General features: G+C 31.3%; 1 protein-coding gene across 1 annotated transcript; it reads right to left on the minus strand.

The window, feature by feature from the left end:
• LOC101495698 (carbamoyl phosphate synthase arginine-specific large chain, chloroplastic) lies at positions 1–5,100 on the minus strand. Its single transcript, XM_004487085.4, has 4 exons — positions 3,552–5,100; positions 2,568–3,260; positions 627–2,166; positions 1–243 (listed from the first exon to the last, which is right to left on the minus strand). The coding sequence occupies exons 1-3, from the start codon at positions 4,842–4,844 to the stop codon at positions 655–657; spliced, it is 3,498 nt and encodes a 1,165-aa protein (XP_004487142.1). The 5' UTR covers positions 4,845–5,100; the 3' UTR covers positions 1–243; positions 627–654.
• Positions 5,101–13,107: the final 8,007 nt, after the last annotated feature.

The following is a 13,107-nucleotide window of genomic DNA, read 5'->3' on the forward strand; positions in this document are numbered from 1 at the left end:
CAGCAGGATCAAATGAAAGTTACAAGATTTCTAAAACGAAAATAATTATTAAGTAGTAGAAAGAAATCCACCACACTCAAAAAACTTCTACGTGAGCACAAATGCTTTATCACGAATGCTTTATCAGGAGCCAGGACAGAGATTATATTACCATTCATATTTCCTTCGGTTATTTTCAAATGAAAAGCATCTCATAGAAAATCATCTTCCACTCCCAAATCTAGCAAGTTGTACAACAATAATCTGCAACAGGCAAAATTTAAGCACTCACTACACAAAATCAAGGATGTTAAAGATATGATATATGATTAATGAAGGGGTGCAATCCAAAATACTATAGAAGATTGTTCTACAGTTTATTAAGATTGCATTCTAAACGATTATCAAAATGAAGATATTTATCAATAACTCAATGTAGTTAATCTTATAAACATGTATTTGAAATATTTCAATAAAGCTATTTAAGCACGACACACGTGTAAAGCTCAAAATATGACACACATCCCAAGTCCAATATATGTCAAAATTAAATTGATGAAATAATTCACAAGTTTTGGAAGCATAAAAAAAGGACTTGGAGCATGCATTGTACCAATTTCAAAGAGAAAAACAGAGATACTACTTACTAGTATCTATCAACTAGTGCAAAATTTGTCACTCTTTAGATTCATCAACAATGAAATCTTGAAGAGCAATCATTTTGATAGAGTTGGACTCCATGCTCTTTATTGCTTCGGCAGTTGCCAGAGCACCATTTACAGTTGTCACAATAGGAACCTTGTAATCCAAAGCCATCCTCCTGAGAGCCAGACCATCTATCCGATCAAGTGCATCACCTGAACTGGTTACAACCATCAGCTGAATGTCTCCATTGGCTATCATGTCACCAGCATGAGGCCTTCCTTCGTGTAGCTTCAGCACTAGCACAGCTGGGATATTACACGATTTAAGAGCAAGAGCTGTTCCAGCAGTAGCGACAATCTGAAATCCGATATCCACAAAAGCCTTTGCAATCTTCTCAAGGTGAGGCTTCGTTAAGTCATTCAAGCTAAGGAACACACTACCAGATAGTGGTAGCTTCTGGCCAGCAGCAATTTGAGCCTTTGCAAATGCAATATTATACATAGGGTCAATACCCATGACCTCACCAGTACTTCGCATCTCAGGACTTAGAAATATGTCGCAGCCTGGGAACTTTGAGAAAGGAAGAACAGCTTCCTTGACTGACACATGTTTAGGAATAACCTCCTTTGTAAACTTTATATCATGAAGAGACTTTCCAGACATGACGAGGGAAGCATACTTAGCCAAGGGGTGGCCAATAGCTTTTGATACAAATGGCACTGTGCGAGAGGCTCGAGGGTTGGCCTCAAGCAAAAACACCTTCCCCGATGAAGTTATTGCATACTGACAATTCATGAGCCCGCACACATTCAGTTTTCTGGCCAATTTTTCTGTCCATGACCTGATTGTCTCCAAGCAAGAAGATGCAATAGTTCTTGTAGGAATAGAACAAGCAGAATCCCCAGAATGTATACCAGCTTGTTCAATGTGCTCCATTATCCCACCTATGACTACATTGCCATGTGAGTCAGCCAATGCATCAACGTCAATCTCACAGGCATCAGATAAATACTTGTCAATTAGGACAGGGCGTTCTGGATCCACCTCAACAGCAGTTTCAAGGTAAGTCACAAGTCTGTCGTCACTATATACTATCTCCATTGCTCGACCACCCAAAACATAAGAAGGGCGAACAACAACTGGGTATCCAATTTCTGCTGCAATGGAAAGTGCATCAGCTTCACTCCTAGCAATTCCTCCTTTTGGGTGTTCAATTTGTAGTTCATGAAGCATCACATTGAACCTCTCTCTGTCCTCAGCAACATCAATAGAATCAGGAGATGTTCCCCAAATGCGCACATGACCTTCCCCACTGGCGCACGCTGGCTTGTGTTCATCTAGGTATTGTTGTAGGGGGAGAGATAATTTCAATGGTGTTTGACCTCCAAACTGTACAATGATACCATCAGGCCTTTCCAAATCTATAATGTTCAAAACATCTTCAACAGTTAAGGGTTCAAAGTAGAGACGATCACTAGTGTCATAGTCTGTGGATACGGTCTCAGGATTTGAATTCACCATGATTGTCTCATATCCTGCTTCCTGCAAAAGCAATTAACAATGATGGCTTATAATAAAAGTAGTAGCACGGCAACAGATATACCTACTACTTCTTTGGGAAAATATCAAGATGAGCATGCCATGAACTAGTTCCTATCATCTTGAAGCTTAAAACAGAACACAGACACAATAATCACCTTAAAGCACTTAGTTCCAAACTGATGGACAGTGCATGAAATTTAAATTTATTACTTCATCATGGAAGGATAAAATCATGGTAGACATGCAATTATGCAGCAAAGTCAGTACCATATCACCAGCTCCCAGGTTGAAACTTTTACAGAGAAAATGGAAAAAAGTATAGAGGCCAACAAAATTTATTTGTTCATTTGTTTATTCGTATTCATAAGCAAATACACAGCTAGTGGTGCATGAATACAGACCTGGAGAGAAAAGGATGCATGACAGCAACAGTAGTCAAACTCAATCCCTTGACCGATTCTATTTGGTCCTCCACCCAAAATTAAAACCTTCTTTCTCTTAGTGGGAGCTGATTCGCACTCAAAATCATAAGAAGAGTACATATAAGGAGTATTAGCTTCAAATTCTGCAGCGCAGGTATCAACCCGCTTATATGCTGGAACAACACCAAGAGATAGCCGCCTATTTCGGACTTCTTTCTCATTAGACTTGGTTGCAAATGCAATCTGTTTATCACTAAACCCTCTTCTCTTAACCTCATAGAAATCGACATCCGTCAAATCAAACAGGTTATGCGACATTAAGAAGTTTTCAACGTCAACCAGGTCCTTGAGCTGCCTGAGAAACCATTTATCAATAAAACTCAGGTCAAATATTTCATCAACTTGCATACCTTTCTTCATTGCAGCATATATGGCATGGATACGCTCCGGATTAGGAACCCGAAGGCTATACTTCAATTGTTCCCAGTCATGGTCCAACTCCTTCACCGGTCCACAACCCCATCCAGCAAAGCCGTATTCTAGAGAGCGCACAGCTTTTTGAAAGGACTCCTGGAAAGTTCGCCCCACTGCCATTGCCTCTCCAACTGATTTCATCTGTGTCGTCAATACTGGCTGAGAGCCAGGAAATTTTTCAAAAGCAAACCGAGGAATCTGCAAATTGATCAGAATAAACACAAGTTAAAAAACACAAGTTTGAATAAAAAGTACCAACAGTAACAAATCAGACATTGTCATCAACTCAATGTGACAATATTCACATGTCTTGCTCCATAGCATAAACATTAGTTTATTAATCAGATTACAAACTAGATAACCAGAATGACATACAGTGACATATTAGTATATTGTCATTACCTATACATACAAAATTTAAAAGAAAATAAAAGTGCAAAGCAGAAAAATTCAGCTTTTGAACTAAAATGATAACATGACATGGATTACCTTTGTAACCACATAATCAATAGAAGGTTCAAAACTAGCAGGTGTCTTTTTAGTTATATCATTTGGGATTTGATCCAAAGAATATCCAACAGACAACTTCGCTGCCATTTTCGCTATAGGAAATCCAGTAGCCTTAGAAGCAAGAGCAGAAGACCTAGAAACTCTAGGGTTCATCTCAATAACCATAACCTCACCATCTTCAGGGTTAACAGCAAATTGAACATTAGAACCCCCACATTCGACACCAATTTCTCTAATAATAGCAATAGAATAATCTCTCAAACGCTGATACTCCTTATCAGTCAAAGTCTGAGCAGGTGCAACAGTAATAGAATCACCAGTATGAACACCCATAGGATCAATATTCTCAATTGAACAAATAATAACAACATTATCAGCTAAATCTCTCATAACCTCAAGTTCATATTCCTTCCAACCTAACAAAGATTTTTCAATCAAAACCTGATTAGTCAAACTAGCAGCAATACCAGCCTTACAAATTTCCATCAAATCTTCTCTATTATAAGCAATTCCACCGCCGGTACCACCGAGCGTAAACGCCGGTCGAACAATCAAAGGAAACTCGATTTCATTCGCAATTTGCATACACTCATCAAGTGTAGTACAAATTCCCGAAGGCGGCGTTTTAATTCCAATATTCTTCATAGCCTGCTTAAACAATTCTCTATCTTCAGCTTTCTTAATAGCTTCAAGCTTCGCACCGATAAGTTCCACGCCGTATTTCTCCAACGCGCCGCTTTCGGCCAAAGCAACGGCAAGGTTAAGCGCTGTTTGGCCGCCCATTGTTGGTAAAAGCGCGTCAGGACGCTCAGCTTCGAGAACCTGTTCGACTAATTCAGGTGTCATGGGAGTAACGTAGGTTCTATCAGCCATATCCGGATCTGTCATGATCGTTGCAGGGTTTGAATTTATGAGAACGACTTCGTAACCTTCTTCTCGCAATGCTTTGCATGCTTGTGTTCCTGAGTAATCGAATTCGCAAGCTTGACCTATTACGATTGGACCTGCACCGAGGATTAGGATCTTCTTTATGTCGGTTCTTTTTCCGAGTTTCGTTAGGGTTTCCTCTTCAGGTGCGGCAACGACGGCGGTAGCGGCAGCGGCGGGAGAGAGGGAGAGAGGTTTTTGAGAGGAAATGATTTGTGGTGTGGTTTTGTGAGAGGAAAGGAGTGGAAGGAATGGTTTGGGGGAGAAACGAGGAATGGGAGAGAGAATTGAAGAGGAATGGAGTGGAAGTTTGTTGAAATGGGAAATGGAATAAGCCATTGGCATTGTGAGGGATTTTTAGGGTTCCGGTGAGTGAAGGAGGCGCGAAAAAGAGGGTTGTGGGTTTTACTACTAATAGAATAGAATAGAATAGAATAGGGTTTGTTTGTTTTTGATTGATTATAATTATTATTATTGTGATTAATTTGATTGGGGGGACTGCGTTGAAAGAAAGAAAGAGAAAGTTATTATGAGATGCTTTTAAATGGGTGCGCTATGCGATGGTCCTTCAGGACTCTGAAAGTTCTTCTAGCTCACTACTGATGTGTGAGTGACTGAGTGAGTGTGTCTGTGTGTGTGAAATCAGAAAAAGGAGAATCCACTAAAAATCATTTGCATTTTGGACCAGTGCTTTTGTCACTTTTTTTCCTAATTATTATTCTTTACAAAAAATATTGCAAAAATCACAATCATTTCACTTATATTTGTAAGTAAGTATTTTTACTATTTTATTTATAAAAAAAATTACAAATTCTTTTTACTATTTTTGTATTCAAATATAAAACTTTATTTATCAAATTATAATAATTAAGAAATTAATTGTTGTATTAAATTTATTAAAAATTAATATTATTTTTACTATCATAATTTTTAAAAATAATTAATAAAATTGAAAATTTAAAGATGGTCTTATAAAAATAGACAAAAAATTATCAATAGAATTTTAAGTTTGAACGTAATAGTTTATTACTTTGTCTCGTATTGTATCCTATTATTTGGTCAATATTTTTTACAACGTATAAAAAAATTTATGGTGTTCAAAAACTTTCAATATTTAATAAATAAAAAATTTAAAATAGATTTTATTGGCCTTTGTTGGATTTTTTAGGTCATTTTTAGTTAGAAAAACAATTACCTTACCATATTAGTTTTTTTGTTACAATAAAGGATTTTGGTATCTCTGTAGTATACAAATAAATTATTAATAGTATAAATACACATGATTGATTATACATATACATATATATATATATATAATATCAATTATTCATTTATTTATTAATTATTGATATTATTAATTTTTAAAGTGTATTGTTTATTTAAGTGATTTACCCACTTTGGATGAGTTTAATTCACAAGTTAGATTTTTATGACTCTCAATTCTTTTTTTTTTTTTAACAAGGCAAATATAAATATATTCAATAAACGTTATAAGTACAAGAAGTGTTTAAAGCAAAAACAAAAGAAATTTTACAATGTTTCTACTCTATGACTAAAACAAAGTAGAAATACAAATTAAATTATTCAAATAAAAAGTAAAACAACTAACCACAAGCGATACCAATGCACTCGAAGGATTGAGAGCATCATTGGTTATACCCATAATAAAATTATTTTACATACAATTTGATTCACCTCTGTGCTAAAAGTTTGGCATGTTCAATAATAAGATTTGCATTCAAAATTGCGAACGAAAAATCGTTTCATTTCTTGATTTTCAAATTGTCCACATCACCGCAAACCAAACTAAATTAATTATTTGACGCGTTACACGGTTGCATAAAAAAAGGCTATCAAATTGGTTAGTGTGGTTGATTGCATCCTTATGAAATATACCAAATAGTACAAACCAATTCAAAACACTATACCACATGGATCCAAAAAGAGGACAGACAAAGAACAAATGATTGACTGTTTCCACTTCTCCACAACCTGCTACACATTGTTGATCTTCCACAGAAATTATTCTTCGACGAAACAAATTTTTCTTTGTAGGCAGCCTATCTTGAAACAACCTCCACACAAATAATGATATTTTTGCCTGGACAAAATGATGTCACACTATGTCTTGAAATGGAGGTGTGTTGATACTAGTGACAAACTCCTCCCGTAGTACATAATATGTCTCATTTATCGAATATGATCCTCCTTGCGTATTTTTTCATGACCTCTTATCAGATACATTAACTTGCAAATGAACGTTAGTCAATAAAATTCTACATTGCTCCACTAATTCTTCCTCTCACGCAAACAACTGCCTCCGCCATCTCCACCTTTGAATACCCTCTCGTTGCAAAATCTATCATAACCTCTACATTTTCCTCTTGTTGCAAAGGCAAATGAAATAACCTACTAAATTTCTCACGCGTAACCCCACCAACCAAACATGGATCATTCCAAAACAAAGTATTTTCTCACGCGTATTTTTTCATGACCTCTTATCAGATACATTAACTTGCAAATGAACGTTAGTCAATAAAATTCTACATTGCTCCACTAATTCTTCCTCTCACGCAAACAACTGCCTCCGCCATCTCCACCTTTGAATACCCTCTCGTTGCAAAATCTATCATAACCTCTACATTTTCCTCTTGTTGCAAAGGCAAATGAAATAACCTACTAAATTTCTCACGCGTAACCCCACCAACCAAACATGGATCATTCCAAAACAAAGTATTTTCTCACGCGTATTTTTTCATGACCTCTTATCAGATACATTAACTTGCAAATGAACGTTAGTCAATAAAATTCTACATTGCTCCACTAATTCTTCCTCTCACGCAAACAACTGCCTCCGCCATCTCCACCTTTGAATACCCTCTCGTTGCAAAATCTATCATAACCTCTACATTTTCCTCTTGTTGCAAAGGCAAATGAAATAACCTACTAAATTTCTCACGCGTAACCCCACCAACCAACCATGGATCATTCCAAAACAAAGTATTATTCTCATTCTCAATAATTTTAAACAACTTTTTATCAAACCATTTCTCTTCAATACCAACTATTTCCGCAAAAAAAAAAAAAAAAAAACCCTTCCACCACACAGACCCCCTTGAATTGCCCCTCATAAATTCTCCAACTTCCACTCTATATTTGTTGATCAACACCTTAATCCAAATACCTCTGACTCCGTTTTTAACCTCCAACGCCATTTACCCAGTAGAGTTTTATTAAAAACTTTCAAATCCCGGACTCCTAAATTCTTATTTATTGTATGCATAATCATATTTTTCTAGTCCTAGCAAGAAAAAGCTTGATGATGTGTGATAACGTTTTTCCTTAAAAAAAAAAAAGTACAATAATCTTTCAATTTTGATCAACATTTAAGTAAATGAAATCTTAAACATATTAGTTGATTGATTATATAAGTTAAATGCAACAATTATTTAGTTAGTTGGTATAGTTAACAATACTAACCAGATATATAAGTTTATGTATTATTTAATGTGTTTCAGTAATTTTTTCATTGTTCAATATAATTTTAATATATTTTTCTTTATTTTTTATCTTATGTATTTCAATATTGCTCTCATTATTATATATAATTTTAATTTTTGTTATTTTTTTTATTGCGTCATACGAAATGGTCTAAAATCTCAATTATTCTTATATGGTACATTTAAAAATTAATATAAATATTATTAAAATTAAATCACCACTCGTTAAATGATATATGTTTTATGTATCAAAATTCTTAATTTAATTAATTTTAATAGATATTATATTAATATATACATAAGCAAATTAAAAAAAACATTGATAAAAAATTTTGTACTACCAATATATACTCTATTTTTTACTGTGCGGTAGAAATTATCTAATTATATTTGTCACATAGAAATACAGAACAATAAACCGATAGACTTGTGTTATGATGACCAATGTGAACCGTGAGACCACTGCTCAAAGAAGAAAAACCGATCTAACAAGCTTACGTTTGTGTATTTTTTCTTTACGGCAAAAACGTTTAAAATGAAACCTTATCGGGGTCTTGTAAATTGTCTTTTGCCATTTGCGTTTTGTCACTATTAAGCTCTATAATAATTGTTGTTAATTGTTTCTTTTATATAGATGCAGAGTTGTAGAAAAAACGCAATGACATGCAATTAAAAGGTCATGAGAAGATTCTTTTATTTTTTTTAGGATCATTTTAGTACTTTCTCTGTATTTTTCTTTAAATCAAAAATATTTAATCCTTTATATTTGTTCAATGTTTGTTTTAGTTTTTAATTTTGTTTTTCAATTTAAATATTTAAGTTACATTTTATTTGTACTATTAATGTTATATATATTAAATTACGCATGTGTTCTTTTAAGTTTGAATTTTTTAAAATTAATATCATAAAATGTTAAGATATAATTAAAATATCGTAAAATAATTAAATGATTTTGCGCGTGACGTATATATACTTTTATCACCTTGTTTTTAAGACTATGTGTGTATTTAAATTGTTGTAGAAAAAATTAAAATGTATAGACAATTTATAAAATTTAATTAATGTTTATTGAATGATTAACATGAGAGAAATATTGTTACAGTATTTGATAAAGTTTTTAATGATAAAAAAGTTTCAATTGAACTAAATCTTGTCGAAATTAAGATAAATGATTTACGGTGCATACACAATGTAACTTAAATGACTAAATTGTGGTCCTTAAATCTTAGTTCATATCGCTATTACTAATCCTTAATAAAATAAACTTAAAAGATTTTTTACAATGTAAACTTATTAGAAAATAGATTAAGAATTGGGCAAATCGTCGACCTTAGAGCAATCATTTGAACTGGGCAGCAACAACTTCACATATTCACAGATTCCATTTTTCTGAATATAAAATAAACAATTCCAAGCATAATTACAAATTTTAAATTATTTGAAAATGACATATTTGAATAATTTAGTGGATATTTGAATAACTTCACATATTAAAAAATGACATATTCAAAGAACATCTGTTGAGATTCTACGTTACTTGCATTATTTGAATAATTTTTAAATCATATATTTGACTTACATATGTTACATTAATTTTAAAATGCAAATGAGAACTATAATCTAATTAGTATAATGATAAGAGTTGTGATGCAGAATAACTCAATTGTATCACAAAAGTTGAAGTAATTTTTTTTTTATAATATATAATTTCATTAATAAAAAAAAAGGAAAAAAACAAAAGTTTCGGGAGACATAAATCCTAACTTTTTTATGATGTAAATTTAATATTCACATTGATTATTATTTTTTTAAATAAATTTTTAATAGCTCATGATATTTTATATGTGAAGTTGAGAATATAATAATTTATTATATACTTTAATCAAACTAGTAAAATACATTTTAATTTATTGTATGATTCAATGTAATTAGTTAATAAAAATAAGAAACTTAAATTTAATTTAGTGATATTATTAATTTAGATTTACAGTTAGTTACAATAATCGTAGTAGATAGAATTAAAAACATCATACTGTTGAAAATAAATTTGGTATCACTTAAAGTATTTTTGATATTTATCTATAATATAAATTTTTAGTGAAATATTTTATCCGTCACTAGAAATTAACATTTTACCTTGAGAACCTAAACATAAATTAAATTAAATTTAAATATATGTGTACCTATTATTTCTATCTAAAATTGTATTCAACACGTCGCCTTAGCAAATTATGAGCACCAGTGTCTTATTTAATCTGCAAATTGGAACAAAATAATGCTAAGATATATTGACAAGAGAATGGATTAAATATGTCTACGACCTAGCTGACGAAATCAATGTAATAACAACTGCCTTGGTAAATAATTAACAACCAAATATTTTTTTATAGATAAATTAGTCATTGCAATAGTAAATATCTAGTAAAATAACCTCTAAATTTTATGAATCGATAAATATAATTATGAAATCGTAACATAACGACATATTAAATAAATATATGATTTTTCGTGTGAATTTCATATAACATTCGGATTACTTGAAATTTATATGACACGTTAAATTTATGCATTTCATGTTAACTTAAATTTACATGACACACGTCACATACATATAATAATTCTTATGGATCCATTTCATTTTACATGATCGGAGATATATAGAAAAAATAACATTAAAAACAAGGTTGCAAATGAAATTTTGAATCAAACATTTACAAATGAAGAAGATGAACCCATTTTTCTAGACTTTGAAAATAACAACCTAAATTTCAAATTTTGCATTAATAACTCCAAGCAATCACCTAAATAAACTTTTTTCACCCATATTATAACACTTTTAGTCAACTAATAACTCAAGATTGCACAAGATTTAGAACAAGATGCAACAAAGTGAAGCTAAATTTTAAAATTTATCAAAGAACACAAGCCACTAAGAAAAGAAATTATTGACAAAGATTATCACTAGGTGATAATATTTGAATACCACATGATATGTTATTTGAGTGATTCCACGTAGGTTGAAGGATCTAGTTAAGCGAAATCATCAAACAAAATAGTGAATAAAATGGGGTGAGACAAATAAGAAAGGCAGAATAGGAAGAAAATTATAGAAATCGTCACACTCCATAATAGAGTGAAAAAAAAGGAAGTATATTTACAAGAGTAAGGGGTCTTTGATAAGATTCAAGTTTGGTTCAAATAAGAACACACACAAAATACTATCTAATGTCACACAAACAAGTGTTCATTTTCTTTCGAGCTTTCAGATGCCACGCGATGAAAAGACAATATATAACCTCACACAAAATGACACTAGACTCTACTTGTAAATATTCATTGAACCGTAAAGTGTTCTCTATTTTAAATTGATCGTTATCCGCTCACCCTAAATTTATTTCATAAAAAAACATGATATGGTGTCTAAGTTACACACAACTAATAACATGGTGTCTAAACTACCAAATGCTTAGACACACACACAATTCAAACATAATTCATAATTAAAAATATAATCATTGCATTTCAAAATTAAAAATAAGTCTTACGATAGTTATATCACTAAGAGATTAATAAGACGCGGATCAACCTTGTCATAGATCTTAAGACTAGAAAAGTTAACAATGTGTTTCTCCAATTGTGCCTTTAGCTTCCTAGCAATCCCTCTAGTCAATGGCCCTAAGGCTCATAGTTCTTGAAGATCATTAGCCTTCATACAAGGTTAATCAACATTACCCCACCTTTTTTTACGATAGATGGCCCATCCAAATTTTAAAAATATATTCACTAATTAATGTATTCATAAAAAATACAAAAAATATAAATATAAAAAACATTCAAGACGGCTAAAATAGAAAAATAACGAATTCACTAAAAATATAAAAATTACTATTTAAACATTAATGATTTATTATCTCAAAATCTAAAATCAACCAAGAAGACAATAAAACTATAAAATTAATTAACCATTTAATTGAGTTAAAGTAGTTAATAAACTATAATTAATAACAAATCGTTTAAAAGAACATGAATTATATTTATGCTAAAATAATATTTAATTATATTTTACTTATATCTCAACTCAACTATAAACTACAAAACTTTTTTCTTCTTTTTTTAAAAATTATAAAGTACACTAGTCAGTAAATTGACGACCTATTAGAAACATGGGCTGCAAAATGATAAATGGGCTGTAAAACTAGTGTTCCTTTGATTTGCTGGGTTTGAACTCTGAAGTCATTAGACCGTTTCGTGCGTTCTAAAATTCCATACTACACAATGAACGAGTTCCAACCGACCATGATTCCTATGATGCAAAATTAAGTATAATAATGGTTTACATATTAAGAGTTGCATGGTTTCATAGCTTTCAACAAACATACTCATTTTTGTTTTCTTTGTGAGTTTTACCAGTATGTTTTGTTTTCAACCAATAAAAGAAAGGAGAAAATCTTGCAAATAGTGTTTCTAGCCTTCCTTAAATTAGGAATGTTAATAGGGCACATAGTAGTCCTTTTATCTATCTCTTTGTGCGAAGACATGCTTGACAGTTTTTTTCTACATAGTCTTCTCACAAGTATCCATAGAAACAAGTAGATATTTAGTAAATTAATAAAATATTATTTTATATATAAAAAAAAAATTACACACAAGTTAAATTTTGAACACCGTTATTTTTATTCATATAAGAAAAATATATATATTTTTTGTTATAAATTTTATTTTGTTACTTATTTTTTAATTTATGAAAATTGATATAAGAGAGAATATTTATATTGTGATTTTGTGATTGAGAAATATTTTTAGAGTTTTGTATTTAAATTAAAAGAAGTGTTAATAGAAGTCTTTAAATTAAATATAATTTTTTTTAATGATACGTGTATTCAATATTGTGAATAATTAAAACTTTAAATTTTGTTGTTTATGATGTAAAACTTTATTTTTTGTTATTGTTTAACAAGTATCTTAAATGTCCTTAGACACTTGTAAACAAAATATTTAAACTAAATATAAATATGGAAAATTATGTATATTTATTAGAGTATCTGCAGACACATGTACCTAATTACACATCCCTTTTCCATTAATTTACAAGTAATGAAATTATTTAT

Source organism: Cicer arietinum, chromosome 1, assembly GCF_000331145.2.
Source record: "Cicer arietinum cultivar CDC Frontier isolate Library 1 chromosome 1, Cicar.CDCFrontier_v2.0, whole genome shotgun sequence".
In the NCBI taxonomy this organism is placed as follows: domain Eukaryota; kingdom Viridiplantae; phylum Streptophyta; class Magnoliopsida; order Fabales; family Fabaceae; genus Cicer; species Cicer arietinum.